The 15,200-nt window shown below is 43.7% G+C and overlaps 2 protein-coding genes and 1 non-coding gene across 3 annotated transcripts in view; all 3 read left to right on the top strand.

Moving 5' to 3' along the window:
• Positions 1-15,200, top strand: part of VRK3 (VRK serine/threonine kinase 3) — a 159,333-nt gene that overhangs the window by 115,500 nt on the left and 28,633 nt on the right. The window lies entirely within an intron of this gene.
• On the top strand, positions 6,024-6,094 carry TRNAG-CCC (transfer RNA glycine (anticodon CCC)). Its single transcript has one exon. It is a non-coding gene; the product is annotated as a tRNA-Gly (tRNA).
• On the top strand, positions 7,609-14,639 carry METTL26 (methyltransferase like 26). The gene is made up of 6 exons (XM_087973239.1): positions 7,609-7,999; positions 9,831-9,993; positions 10,921-10,980; positions 11,413-11,480; positions 12,719-12,797; positions 13,409-14,639. Exons 1-6 carry the CDS (start codon positions 7,800-7,802, stop codon positions 13,454-13,456), a joined length of 618 nt encoding a protein of 205 aa, XP_087829365.1. The 5' UTR covers positions 7,609-7,799; the 3' UTR covers positions 13,457-14,639.

Genomic DNA, 15,200 nt, shown 5'->3' with positions numbered 1-15,200 from the left:
TTGTACATATTTTGATATAATCGCCAGTCTCTGCTTTAGCGAGCAGGACAACAGTAGGAAAGTTGGTGCTTTGGAGTTTCACAGGCTATGGTTCATAAATGAAACAGTGTATGTATTTATTTCTAAGATTGATAAACTAACTTATTCCAGGGGGTAAAAAATAGCAAATATGAAAAAAAATATTTTTTAAAAATGCAAAGAGTAAAACATACTGTATTAAAGTGTATATGTGCTATTTATTAAAGGTACAGATAAGATACAGATACAGATAATCAGAGTTGGAAGGGATCTTGTAGGTCATCTAGTCCAAGCACCATTTCTGACAAATGGCAGTCCAATCTCTTCTTGAAAGTCTCAAGTGATGGCGCTCCCACAACTTCTGAGGGCAAGCTGTTCCATGGGTTGATTGTTCTCAGTGTCAAAAGTTTCTCCTTATTTCCAGGTTAAATCTCTCCTTGTTCAGTTTCCATCCATTATTCTTTGTCTGGTCTTCAGGTGCCTTGGAAAATAGCTTGACCCCTTCCTCTCTGTGGCAGCCCCTCAAATATTGGAAGATGCTCTCCTGTCTCCCCTGGTCCTTCTCTTTACTAGACTAGCCAGGCCCAGTTCCTGCAACTGTTCGTTGTATGTTTTAGCCCCCAGTCCCCTAATCATCCTGGTTGCTCTTCTCTGTACTTTTTCTAGAGTCTCAGCATCTTTTTTATAATGTGGTGACCAAAACTGGATGTAGAATTCCAGGTGTGGTCTCCCTAAGGCTTTATAGAGTGGTATTAGTACTTCCCTTGATCTTGACTTGATCTTGGTATATGTATAACTGTGTGTGTGTGTATTCAGCTTTGTTCGGATATTTTCCCATGTCATTATAGTTGTGCTAATGACGTGGGAAAATACCCGAACAAAACTGAATACCATATATATATATATATTACTTATATACATACATTTATATATACAGTTGTTGCCATGTTATATCTTTTCGTTTTGTTCCATGTACTTTGCAACAAATGAAGGATTGTTTCTCAACTTTGACCATTTGAAGAGGTGGGCATATACCACTCTTGCTGCTGGCAGGATGTATATATTGACCCTTTACTATAACCATCTGCCATGCCCCTGTTGGAATCTGATTCCGAGGGAGAGGTGGAACAGCTGACAGGGAGTGGGAGTGTGGCTCTGGTGGCTGTAGAGGAAACTGGGGAAGGGCACAGGCCAGCTGGGCATTCAGAGAAGACCCAGGCCCACCCCCCTCTTCATCCTAGTGCACACAGGGAGGAATGTATAAGGGAGCAACGTGGGTTGAGTGGTTTATGGGGAGGAAAGGGCCCTGATCCCCTTCATTGGCTGCAGCTGGGAAGACTGTTTAAAAGGGCAAACTGCGCATGGCAAAGTTGCTGGAAGCAAAGCGTAAAATTATTCTGGTTTGTCAAGTCTTATCTGAGTTCTGGTGTCCTCCTAAGTGTGTGTGTTTTGTTATCTTTTGACGTCTTCAATCCCTTATCCTGCCCTTTCTCGTTAATTGCTGCAATGTGGTTTGTGTTGGTTTTTTTATTTATAATTTATATATACTTTGAGTTCGGATGGAATTTCTGCCTTTTGAAAACTGTTTTTGGAAGAGTTTTTTTCTCTCCAGCTGATGATAACTGGACATTGGGGACCAAGTTGGAGGTATTAAAGGGACTTTACCTACCGTATATGCCGGCGTATAAGACGACCCGGCGTATAAGACGACCCCCAACATTTCCACTCAAAATATAGTTTGTTATATACTCGCCCCCTCTTCCGCACGCCTTCCACTTTTGCACTTTTTTTTTTTTTTGGCACTTTTGTCTACCGTGGAAACGAATCCAGTGAAGCTGAAAGGAGCAGCCAGCCTTCTCCCAGCTCCCAAGAAGCGAGGCTCGCACCGCCCGGGCTCCGCTGAGGTATCCGGCTGGGGCTGTCAGGAGTTGTTACCGCTGGCGCGCGCTCCAGTCCCGCCCGTTGCCTCGGGAAGGGAAAGGCAAAAAGGAAGAGCCGCGGCGGTGCTTTGCAATGGCAGCAGCGGCTCCTGGTTTTGCCTTTCCCTTCCCGAGGCAACGCGGACTGGAGCCGCGGAGCCGCGCCAGCGGTAACAACTCCTGACAGCCCCAGCCGGATACCTCAGCGGAGCTCGGGCGGTGCGAGCCTCGTTACCTTGGGAGCTGGGAGAAGGCTGGCTGCTCCTTTCGGCTTCACGGATTCGCTTCCACGGTGCGCAAAAATGCCTCAGCCGCGGGCAGCCGCAGTGCTTCCCAATTACTATTTGCCGGCGTATAAGACGACCCAGCGTATAAGACGACCCCCCCAATTGGAGGCATCTTTTTCAGGGCAAAAAAGTCGTCTTATACGCCAGCAAATACGGTATTTTTGTGACTTTGTTGCTTTTGTGCCAGGCCCCAGATCATCACACCATCTGTTATAATTCCTAATTTTTAAAAAGCTGGGCTTCTTAAGCTCACCTGTAACTTTGGATCTCTTTGGAGAACAGAAATGAGGTAACCAAGCCATTAGCTGCTCACGGGAGGCCCGATCTTAAGCCACACCTGATTTCTGTGGGTTTTTTTTTTTTTGGTTTTTTTTTAAGCCATCTTATTTGGAGTATTGATAGCAAACAGCAGCTAAAACTCCAATACATTTTCAGAGTTTCATGATTACGGTCCATTTTGAATTAACTTTGGCTGGAAAAATCCGGAATGGGTAGTCCTCGATTTACAATCATTCATTTAATGACAGTTGAACAGTTCTTTGGCAATCGGAATGTATTTACAACCGTTGTAGCATCTTGTGGTCATGTGTGATCACCCTCTGGGGCCTTCCCAGCTGGCTTCCAACAAGCTAAATCAATGGGTGAAGCTGGATTCGCTCAATGACTGCAGCAATTTGCTTAGACTTAGAATAAGTCTCTTTATTCAAAATAACAATAAGTTTATTGTCCCTTCGAATGTACACTAATCGGCCTACATTAAAAGGAAATGTTGCCCAAAAAGTAAAAAATACTGGGGGGAAATAAGAATTTGGATAAAAGAAATTACAAATATTCAACTAGATCTCAAGGCCAAATTTTTTCTATTGGGAATGATAAAAGGTGATCACGCAAAGGAAATGAAATACTTAATTATACACATAATCACCGCAGCAAGAATAGCTTTTGCACAATGTTGGAAGGGTGATCAGATGCCAGCAAACAATCTGATAATCCAGAAGGTCTACGACTGTGCCAAAATGGACATACTTACCCAAAAACTAAAAAATGAGGTGGACTCAAAATATTGTACAGTTTGGGAAAACTGGTACAATTGGATTAAAGGATAAAAGCCAGTGAATAAATAGATAAGAAAAGGAAAAGATAAAGGGTTTAGATTAAGAGTATTTACCAGAAATAGGAAATGAATATCAGAAAAAAAAATTATAAGAACACACTGTTCAAATAATTAGAAATACGTATGTTTCGTGTTTATTGGTTTTGTCTTTCTCATTGGTTTCCTTTTTAACAAAATGTGTTGTATTATGTATTGCATATTTTTTTTAATCTTTAATAAAGTTTATTTTTAAATTTAAAAAAAAAGGAAATGTTAATCGCCAGGGTTAAAGCTCATGAAATTGAGCGTAGCTCAGTTTAATAACCTTCTTGCTTAGCAGCAGAAATTCCAATTCCAGCTCAGGTCGTAAGTAGAGAACTCAGGTCGTAAGTAGAAACACATCTAGCTGGTTCTACCTCTTCAGTTGCAGAGAAGAACTCCAGAGAGTTCTTAGAAAGGCAGTATGGTGTAATGGTGAAGGTGTTAGCCCTAGAAAGCAGGTGGTGAGTTCTGGTCCCTCCCTTTGGCGTGAAAACCAGCCGGGTGACTTTGGGCCAGTCCCTCTCAGCCCAACCCCTTCAAAGGGTTCTTTCTGTTGGGAAAAAATAGGAACAAGGGGCATTAGGTATGCTCTCTGCCTTTTATTTAAAAAAGTAAAGTCAATACAAAAATATAAAAACAATATTAGTTTTATATGATTGGTTTATACAAATAATAAAAGGTGGGATAAAAATCTAATAACTAAAAAAAACAAATTTAGGGGAAAGTTTAAATTTCTTCTTGCAGTTAGCTAGGTAGCTCTCTCCCTGCTAGTAAAGCAGCTGTTTTGTTCATTTTGCAGAAGCTAATATTGATGCCAAAGAACTTTTAATTTTTCAGTCCCCGATCTTTCATTTAACTGTAGACCAAGACATTTTAAAGTTTGAGAGTGAAAGCAAGGCCCTTTTCTCCCCTGTGCTTTCTTTGGAAAACCAAAGTAGTCAGTGTTTTGTTTTGTTTTTTAAATAGATTTAATTAAAGGTTTTATAAAGAAAATTAACAACATACACACCAACTACAAAAAGCAGGAAAGGGGAGAAGGAAGGGAGCGAGCAAGCAAGGGAAGGGAGGAATAGAAGGGAGGGAGGGAGGGAGGAAGGAAAAGAAAGGGAGGGAGAAAGAAAGGACAGAAAGAAAGAAGGGAGGAAGGAAGGAAGGAAGGAAGGAAGGAAGGAAGGAAGGAAGGAAGGAAGGAAGGAAGGAAGCTGTCCTTGGTGATTAATATCTTTGTACATTCTGTTTCTAAGCAACAGTACTACAGGGATTTGATTTCACTCTTGCATCTACCGTGGGTAATAATATGAACCAACTTAGCTTAAAAAGTGTTGAAAGAATTCTTAGGTTGATAAACACATGAGTGCCAAGGGAACATTGTTAACTCCATTCCAAAACTGTAGCACGGCCACAACTCAAGAGTTTGTTCCTTAACAATAATAATAAAGAAGAGACGTGTTTGAAAATGTTTCCTTGGGAGAAACCTAGCGTTTCGTCCTTAAAATACACCCTCCAGGTGGCCAAAGTCCTTGCCCTGCTGCAAACCGATCTTGCTTAAGTTAAGGATTGACCTACAAATGGATTTAATGTCTGGGTCATAGGTGAAAAGAATGAGCTGGAAGATTATCTTGGCGAATGGACAGGCTCCTGCTCAAATCTGCGTTCTGCTTTGCAAGCAAGGGAAGACGAACCCAAAAGAGATTCACACACACAAAAAACCGCCTCTCCATTACAGGGAATGCTTGACTTAACAATAGCAGTTGGGAGCAGAATTGCAACGGTTCCCCAGCCCCAGTCAGCATGCTCAGCCACTGCAAAGAATAACAGGAATAGAATTTAGAATAGAAATAAGAATGGAATAGAAATAAGAATGGAATAGAATTAAGAATAGAATAGAATTAAGAATAGAATAGAAATAAGAATAGAATAGAATTAAGAATAGAATAGAATTAAGAATAGAATAGAATTAAGAATAGAATAGAAATAAGAATAGAATAGAATAGAATTAATAATAGAATAGAAATAAGAATAGAATAGAATTAAGATTAGAATAGAAATAAGAATAGAAATAAGAATAGAATAGAATAGAATAGAACTAAGAATAGAATAGAATTAAGAATAGAATAGAATTAAGAATAGAATAGAATTAATAATATAATAGAAATAAGAATAGAATAGAATAGAACTAAGAATAGAAATAAGAACTAAGAACTAAGAATAGAATAGAACTAAGAATAGAATAGAATTAAGAATAGAATATAATAGAAATAAGAATAGAACAGAAATAAGAATAGAACTAAGAATAGAATAGAAATAAGAACAGAATAAAATAGAATCTGGAAGGGAGCTCAGAGGTCTTCTAGTCCAACCCCTTGCTCAAGCAGGAGAACCTATACTATTTCTCTATTTCAGACAAGTGGTATGTGTCTACAAGTGGTAGACAATTCTGCGCCCAGCTGTCCGCTGGGGAATTCTGGGTGTCCGCTCCTCTTCAAGAGGTCAGGGATGAAAAAACCAGCCTTACCCCACGTCATTTGGTTTGCTGCTTTGCAAGAATTCATCCTGGCCTTCTTCAAGCTTCGGGGCATCGCGATGTTTAATGATTGCACGGAAAGGAAGGAAAGGCCACCCGCGAATTTCAAAAGGGTTTGAACAAAGCCTACTTCGCCAGCTGCGCCGCTGGTGTAGTGGTATCATGCAAGATTCCCATTCTTGCGACCCGGGTTCGATTCCCGGGCGGCGCACAAGTTCCTTTTGTTTGTTTCCTTTTTAACCTTTTGCCAAATCCGTCTTCTTTGCAATGCACCACCGCTTTCACCCTTTACCGCGTTCCCACGCCTTTCCTTTCCTCCCGGGGCTCCTTCCCTTGCAAAAGCGTGCACATTTCATGCCGGTTTCCCTTTGTTGCTCCTGCACTCCTCTTAAAAGAAATTGCAAGAAAAGAGCTCTCTTGCAGACTTTTGGAGAAGAAGACAGAAATATCTGAACAAGCATCACCCATGTCTGAGTAGGCTGTTTTTTGTGTGTGTGTTTTTTTTTTTGCAACCCACATTTTTCAGAATGTCTTTCAGGAGCACCTCCCGTTTGAACAAGGCTGCGGCCAAAGAATGCCAAAGCCTCCTGAGGACTAGCGCCTTGGCTTCTGAGTCCCATGTGCTCCCCTTGCAACACAGGTTGTTGTTTTTTAAGGAAAACCTAGAAGCATTGGTAAAGTTAGTCCCCATGGCATAGATCAAGGATCTTCAAACTTGGGCAAGTTTAAGACTTGTGGACTTCAACTCCCAGAATTCCTAAGCTAACATGACTGGAGGAGGAATTCTGGGAGTTGAAGTCCACAAGTCTTAAAGCTGTCAAGTTTGAAGATCCTTGACGATCTCTCTCTCTCATCTATCTATCTATCTATCTATCTATCTATCTATCTATCTATCTATCTATCTATCTATCTATCTATCTATCTACCTATCTATCTATCTGGTTTTCAAACTTGGTAAGTTTAAGACTTCAACTCCCACAATTCCTGAGCTAACATGACTGGAGGAGGAATTCTGGGAGTTGAAGTCCACAAGTCTTAAAGCTGTCAAATTTGAAGATCCTTGACGATCTATCTATCTATCTATCTATCTATCTATCTATCTATCTATCTATCTATCTATCTATCTATCTATCTATCTATCTATCTATCTATCGGGTCTTCAAACTTGGGCAAGTTTAAGACTTCTGTTTAAGTTTAAGTTTAAGACCCGACTCTGTAGTCTCTTCCCCAAACCCCAAAAACTTTAACCTTAGACTGTCTACTATTGACCTCACCCCTTTCCTAAGAGGTCTGTAGGGGGCGTGCATAAGCGCACCAACGTGCCTACCGTCCCTGTCCTATTGTTTCTCTTATTCTTTATTTTTTCTTATATGTACCCATTTCATATATTCACAACTATGTATACACTTGTACTTATTATCTTGTAAACAATTGACAAATCAAATAAATAAATAAATAAATAAATAAACTCCCAGAATTCCTGAGCTAACATGACTGGAGGAGGAATTCTGCGAGTTGAAGTCCAGAAGTCTTAAGGCTGCCAAGTTTGAAGACCCCTGCCAAGACTCAAGGCGGGGAGCGGGTTGTTGGCATGTCTTCCACTCCCCCCCGCCCCGGAGAAACCTGAAAGGCAAGGACACGCCTCTTCAGATCCAGCCAATAATAACCAGAGACGGTCCTCGCCCACCCCCACTGCCTTGTGGGAAGCGTAGTCTTTCCTGCTTTGGCGTTCGTCCGTGGCAAGGAAAGGGAAAGGAAGGTGGGCAGAGGAGCTGCTGCTGCTGCTGTTGGTCCCAGGGGCGTCCGGGCTGGTGGCGGCTCCGGCTTCTTCAGCCTTCCTCCTCCTCCTGCGCTCATCCCTCGCCGCCTGCGCCCGATCCCGGCTGGGTTGGGGACGTGGGCTGGAGGGGAGAGCCATGAACCGAGGCTTCGGCTCGGCGGCGGATCGCAACAAGGAGCCCATCCTGGCCGTCCTGCGGGGCTACGTGGGGACCCGGCCGGGCGTGCAAGCGCTGGAGGTGGCCTCGGGCTGCGGGCTGCACGCGGCGCATTTCGCCCAAGCGCTGCCCAACCTGGAGTGGCAGCCTTCCGACGTGGATCCCCAAGCCCTGGCGAGGTGAGGAGGGGCAAGGCAGGGTTAGGCGGGTGGGCGAAGCCCCCCTCTGGGCTTTCCCTGCCTTGCTTTCCACGCTGGCGGGCTCTCCCCTCTCGCCCTTAGACTTCTCTACCGCTTCACAGGCCTCTCTAAGCTTATTACCTATTAATACCTAATATTACTATTACCCCCTTCATTTGACCCACCTCGGAAGGAGGGAAGGCTGAGTCAACCTTGAGCCTGGTGAGAATCGAACTGCTGGCAGTGGGCAGAGTCAGCCTGCAATGCTGCATTCTAACCACTGTGCACCATGGAAGGGAGAGAGGGCAATAGCAATAGCACTTCGACTTATATACCGCTTTATAGTGCTTTCCAGCCCTCTCTAAGCAGTTTACAGAGTCAGCCTCTTGCCCCCCAACAATCTGGCTCCTCATTTTACTGACCCCGGAAGGAGGGAAGACCGAGTCAACCTTGAGCCTCGTGAGATTCGAACTGCCAATTTGCAAGCAGCTGGCAGTCAGCAGAAGTAGCCTGCAGTACTGCACTCTAACCACTGTGCCACCGCAGCTCATATGCTCTGGTTTGTCCTGCCAAAGTTGGTGGGATGCAGGAGTGGGGGTGTTTTCCTTTGGGTTTCTTTTATTATTGTTTTTCTTTTGCCTGTTTATATGGCTGGTTTCCAATAGAAGAGGATCTCTGTAGCTCAGAAATTGACTGTGGGGTCCTTGCTGCTGTCTGCACTTTTCTTGCAGACGTTTCATTACCAAACTAGGTAACGTCATCAGTCTTGGCTCTGCCTACCTGCAGAGTTCTCCCATTTCCATGCTTTCTGAAGGGTGACATCCATATGTAGTACCAAGGGAAGAGAATGTTTGTAGGTCAGGGTTGAACTACGGGATCCATGATGCTCTCTGAGCTTGGTGGTTTCCTTGCAGACATTTCATTACCAGCGCTGATTACATTACCTAGTTTGGTAATGAAACGTCTGCAAGGAAACCACCAAGTTCAGAGAGCACCAAAGGACCCCACAGTTCAACCCTGAGTTACAATTACTCTCTTCTATCGGAGTTTAATAGATGATTTGAAAGAGGGATGAAAAGGAGAACTAACCTGCTTTTAGGTTTTGGAGATGGGTCAGTTTCACGAAAGCTTCTTCTGAAGACATTAAGGGCTTTCCTTCGAGGAGAAATAATAATAAATGCAAAACTCTTTGACTGGAGGGTATTATTATGCAGAAGGCATGTCAGACAAACCTTCCTTGCATTGCTTGGCTGGTAGTTATTAACTCAGAAGCTCATCTCTCTTCTCCTGAAGGAGTCTACAGCCATAACTTGCTTCTGTGGAGAAATACCCCTCCTAAAAATTTACTGCCCAGAGTTCCAACTTAGAGATTCCACCGATGTCTTCTGCAACATGGGCGTCAAACTATTCTCCAAAGCAGGGCTCTCCAACCTTGGCAACGTTACGACTTGCGGACTTCAACTCCCAGAATTCCTCAGCCAGCATGCGCTGGTTGTAAAGTTGCCAAGGTTGGAGAGCCCTGCTCCAAAACACCCGAGGCCAGGAGAAGAAGCCATGGGTGGGGGAACTAATCCAGGAGAGAAGCAACTTGGAACTAAGGAGAAATTTCCCTGATAGTGAGAATAACAGAGTTGGAAGGGACCTTGGAGGTCTTCTAGTCCAACCCCCTGCTTAGACAGGAAACCCTATACCATTTCAGACAAATGGTTGTCCAATCACTTCAACAGTGTTGTTGGAGCATTTACAACTTCTGGAGGCAAGTTGTTCCATTGGTAAGTTGTTCTATTTTATGGTGGTCAACAGATTCTCCTTCCTCTTTCTCTCTTTGTAGCATCTCAGCGTTTATCCAAACGCTCCAGCTCTCAAATGTCAAGCCGCCCATCTACTTGGACTCCTCCCAGAGCTGGGAGACTTGGGGAGGCCTGCGTCCGAATTCTTTGGATCTCATCGTCAACATCAACATGATTCATATCTCAGAAATGAAGTGCACTCAGGTGGGGAGGCTTGACTTTCAAAGTTTGCTCAGCCATAAATCCCTTTCAGCTCGCTGGGATCGATGCTGGACTTCAGTTGGTTTCGCTTTGGGCGTCTCCGGATTAGGCGACAGTAATGTAGGATAGCAAAAAAAACAAAAACAAAACCCCACAAAAAAAAGCCAGAAATCTGGTAGCACTTTTTCTGACGAGCAAATTCTATTCAAAGGCAGTTGCTTTGACAAGTCAGGTGCTAAGAGAAAGGGAGTAGGAGACCTGTGAGTTTTTGCCACGTAGGCGAATGGGGCTCTCTTCTGACAGTTTAACATACAGTGAAGCTTTGTTTTAACCAACTTCATGGTAGGGAAGCTTGGTGTCCCAGTTAAGGCACTAGGCTTGAAAATGGGAGAAGGTGAGTTCTAGTCCCATCTTAGGCACGAAAATTGGCTGGTTGATTTTGGGCCAGTCACCAAGAGAGGGTGAGTTCTAGTTCCGCCTTAGACATGAAAGCCGGCTGGGTGATTTTGGGCCAATCACCAAGGAGACAGGGAGTTCTAGTTCCGCCTTAGACATGAAAGCCAGCTGGGTGATTTTGGGCCAATCACCAAGGAGACAGGGAGTTCTAGTTCCGCCTTAGACATGAAAGCCAGCTGGGTGATTTTGGGCCAATCACCAAGGAGACAGGGAGTTCTAGTCCTGCCTTTAGACATAAAAGCTGGCTGGGTAACTTTGGGCCAATCGCTAGGAGAAGACTGAATTTGAATCCCACTTTAGGCATGAAGGTCAGATGGGTTGACCTTGCCTCACCTCTCAGCTCTAGGATGGAGGCAACAGCAAACTTAATAACCACAGCAAAAAAAAACAAAAAAAAGATTGTGACCCTCCTAGACCTTCTTTCCAGAACTCATGGCTTCTCCCTTCTTCCTCTCCTGGCTTCTGTTTGTGCAGGGTTTGTTCCAGGGAGCTGGAAAACTACTCAAACCCAAAGCAGTGATGATCACCTATGGAGTAAGTGTTTTGCTCCGGGATGTTGTACGTTTAGTCATCAAAAAGCAGAGGGAGATTAGCTACTCCTGATTCTCCCAGGGACGATTCAAGGAGAAATAATCTGGTTTTGGAGCTTGGCATTCTGCCTCGCCATTAATGAAATTATTTAAATTGATTTCCTTGCTTCTATTTTTTCTTTCGACCAGAGGTCTCCAAACTTGGCAACTTTTAAGACTTGTGGACTTCAACTCCCAGAATTCTCCAGCCAGCGTAGCTGGAATTCTAGCATAGAATTCTGGGAGTTGAAGTCTTAAAGTTGCCAAGTTTGGGGACCCCGCTTTAGACCGGAGGGCATGGATGCTCTCGATAGGGGAGAGACTCCCCACTCTGTTGGAGGATGACTTTATCTAACAATTTGTGATGGTGTTGTTGTTTTGCTTCTGTGCTCCGTAGCCCTACGCAGTGAATGGTTCCATCACTCCACAGAGCAATGTGGATTTCGATTACAGGTTGAGGCAGAGGTGAGCAATGCAGAGCTTGACCAGGGGAGTTAGGTGGGAGGAGTAGAAGTGGGGGTGGGGGGAGAGTAAAAAAAAAAGTCAGGATGGCAGTACAACTACGCAGAAATTGTTTTTAGTTTGCAGAATTATTTTTTTAATAGAAGGCTAATGATCTTCCTTCCTTCCTCTTCTTCCTCCTTCTCTTTCTATTTTCCTTCCTTCCTCTGCTTCCTTCTTCTCCTCTTTCTCCTCTACATTTTCCTTCCTTCCTCTCCTCTTTCTCTTTCTTCCTTCCATTTTCCTTCCTTCCTTTGCTTCCTTCTTCTCCCTTTTCTCCACTTTCTCCTCTCCATTTTCCTTCCTTCCATTCCTCTTTCTCCTCCTTCTCCTCTTTCCATTTTCCTTCCTTCCTTCTTCTCCTTCTTCTCTTTCCATTTTCCTTCCTTCCTTTGCTTCTTTCTTCTCCTCTTTCTCCTCTCCATTTTCCTTCTTCCTCTGCTTCCTTCTTCTCCCTTTTCTCCACTTTCTCCTCTCCATTTTCCTTCCTTCCACTCCTCTTTCTCCTCCTTCTCCTCTTTCCATTTTCCTTCCTTCTTTGCTTCTTTCTTCTCTTCTTTCTCCTCTCCATTTTCCTTCTTCCTCTGCTTCCTTCTTCTCCCTTTTCTCCACTTTCTCCTCTCCATTTTCCTTCCTTCCATTCCTCTTTCTCCTCCTTCTCCTCTTTCCATTTTCCTTCCTTCCTTCTTCTCCTTCTTCTCTTTCCATTTTCCTTCCTTCCTTTGCTTCTTTCTTCTCCTCTTTTCCTCTCCATTTTCCTTCTTCCTCTGCTTCCTTCTTCTCCCTTTTCTCCACTTTCTCCTCTCCATTTTCCTTCCACTCTCTTTCTCCTCCTTCTCCTCTTTCCATTTTCCTTCCTTCCTTTGCTTCTTTCTTCTCTTCTTTCTCCTCTCCATTTTCCTTCTTCCTCTGCTTCCTTCTTCTCCCTTTTCTCCACTTTCTCCTCTCCATTTTCCTTCCTTCCACTCCTCTTCTCTCCTTCTCTCCTTTCCATTTTCCTTCCTTCCTTTGCTTCTTTCTCCTCCTCTTTCTCCTCTCCATTTTCCTTCTTCCTCTGCTTCCTTCTTCTCCCTTTTCTCCACTTTCTCCTCTCCATTTTCCTTCCTTCCACTCTTCTTTTCCCTCCTCCTTTCCATTTTCCTTCCTTCTTCTCCTCCTTCTCTTTTTGTTTCCCTCCCTCCCTCCCTCTCTCTCTCCACCAGCAATCCATCTTGGGGACTCAGGGACGTGGCTGTCCTGCAACAGCTTGCTGAAACCAACGGGATGCAGTTGGAAAACATGGTAGGCTGAATGGAGAAAAGTATCCCGTTCTGTTTAAAACTGGAAAAGGGACACTTTTAACTTTGGCTGCAGTTTTAGTTCCAGTTTCAGCTTTCCTGTTTTAAGTTTTAGTTTTGCTTTGGTTTTAATTTTGCTTCAGATTTACAGTTTTTTGCTTTGCTTCAGTTTTATCATGTTAGTTTTACGCTTTTCGTTTTAGTCTTAGCTCAAGTTTTACAGTTTTAGTACTAGTTTTACAATATTAGTTTTCATCTGGACAGGGGAATATCCCAAAGTCAAGATGCCCCTTGGTTATTTTGATCAACCCCTGCAAAAAAATCCCTGCCTGAATGAACACCCCTGAGCAGCCCAAATTCTACCTGCAATTTCACCGGGCAACAGCCTCTTCCAATTTGTTATGTTAACTTTTGCCTAAAAATAAGCTGAGCTTCTCTCCTATACGCTGACCAAGCCTTTGTCCAGCTAAATTCTTTGGGCTCCAGCTCCTTCTGCTGATCTCTGGGGTCCCCAATGCCTCCTGGTTCCTCAGTCTGAGGAGGGGGTTCTCTTAACAGCCTGGCATCAATTGCAATTTTATTGCCTAGAATAACCACAAGAGTTTCTGCTTCCAGGTCGACATGCCGGCAAATAACAAGTGCCTCATTTTCCGCAAACACTAAGTCGCTGGACTGCTGTCTCCACGAAGGAACTTCATGGACCCCTTTGAAATGCTGTGGAGGTCTTCTCCCTTGGCAGGATTTCTTCTGCTGAGCTCTGCTTCTTGACACATCCATGAGGAAGTGCTTATGGGGTATTGGGACCAAGTGCCATCATCAATTCATAACTGGGGGAGAAAAAAAATTTCTGCAAGAATTGTGGTCCAACAGAGATGGTTGCTCTTGACTTTCTCTGGTGGACAGAGAGTATGCAAATGGCTCTTTGGAGTTGGGGGCTAGATGCTTGTGTCCTTGGACAAAGGAGAGTTCGAGGACCACTGTTGTTCATGCAATGGCTTGGCCAGTGTGGTCATGCACTTATCTGCCTTGGATATTAATGCTTCAGAATCAGTTTTGGCTTCTGGGTTATGGCTCTCACATCACAAATTTAGAGGCAACCCTCCAGCTCAGAAACAGGGTATGTAAACATATCAGGGTACACTAAACTCAGTTAACAAGACTGTTTCCCTAATTAAAGCTCTGGTTACCAGCTGCATGGTAGTTTGGTAGTCCTCCATAACAGAGACCCTGCTTGCTGGATTTGGAACACTGCACATTGTAACCAAAGTTTGAAATCCTGGTATTTCAAATTCAGGATGCTTTAAAAAAGGTCTGCGGGTTTTGATTTGGGCAGCATGGCAAGCCATAAATCCTGGTTAATACATGACGGCTGGGATTGGGAGGTGGACTGAGCAATTTTGCTGGTTGTGATGAGGTTGTGGCTTTGGAGAAAGGTTATGAGTAGAGGCAATTTGGGAAGAATGCCTTAAGACAGGGCAACTTGTGGATTTCAACTCCCAGAATTCCCCAGCCAACAGAATTCTGAGAGCTGAAGTCCACAAATATTAAAAGTGGCTGAAGTTACATGCTCTGGCTTTAAGAAGTCTGGAACATAATTTTTCCTCCTAAATTACTAAAATGTTTGCCGTTTATTTCAGTGGAAGGGAAAATCCATGACTCTCTAATTTGCATGTAGAATACTCTCTCCCTCTAGTGGTGATGTGTGGCATATCCATGTTTCTTTAATTATTTGGGTGATGTGTGATAACCCACAAAAAATAGCCTTGGCTAAGAATCAAGGTAATGGCAACTTACATCATCTGTGTTGCATTTGGGTGCAAATAAATATAACGTTTTGGCATTCCTACACGAGTATCACTTGGTTGTTATCCAGTTCACTATCTACAGTGGAGCCATTTGGAAAGGTAAATCTGATAGTGTGTCACCAGGGGGCAGTATTTGATCACGTTTGTCTGGGCTCAGAAGCTAAGCAGGGTCTGTCCTGGTTACAACTTGGATGGGCCTTCAAAGAACTTTAGGGCTGTAGGGAAACAGTAAAACAGCTTCCAAAATGTGAAATAAAACACTCCCCCCCCCCTCAATTTACATAGTCCTCAACTTAAAATCTGTCACTTAGCAACTATTATGATAGGAACCCCCCCAAAAAAATTATATATGACCTGGTTCTGAAGTTCCAGTGGCCACACACACACACACACACACACAATCTTGCGGTATATGACAATCTTATAGGTGCTTAGCAACCAGTGCCCGTTAGGGCCATTTGCAGCACCTTAGAGTCAAATTACCATGATTTATGATATTTTTTTATCCCCCAGAAATTGGCAGTTGCCCTCCTAGGAAGGGCGAGGAAGCTAGTCCTCAAGAACAGTGATAATTTGTCTAAGGAAAGACTTTGCCACCCTGA

Source organism: Notechis scutatus, chromosome 12 (assembly GCF_049901735.1).
Source record: "Notechis scutatus isolate UNSWTSFEM ecotype Mainland chromosome 12, rNotScu1.2, whole genome shotgun sequence".
Lineage (NCBI taxonomy): Eukaryota > Metazoa > Chordata > Lepidosauria > Squamata > Elapidae > Notechis > Notechis scutatus.
This window is presented reverse-complemented; position numbering and strand designations above follow the sequence as displayed.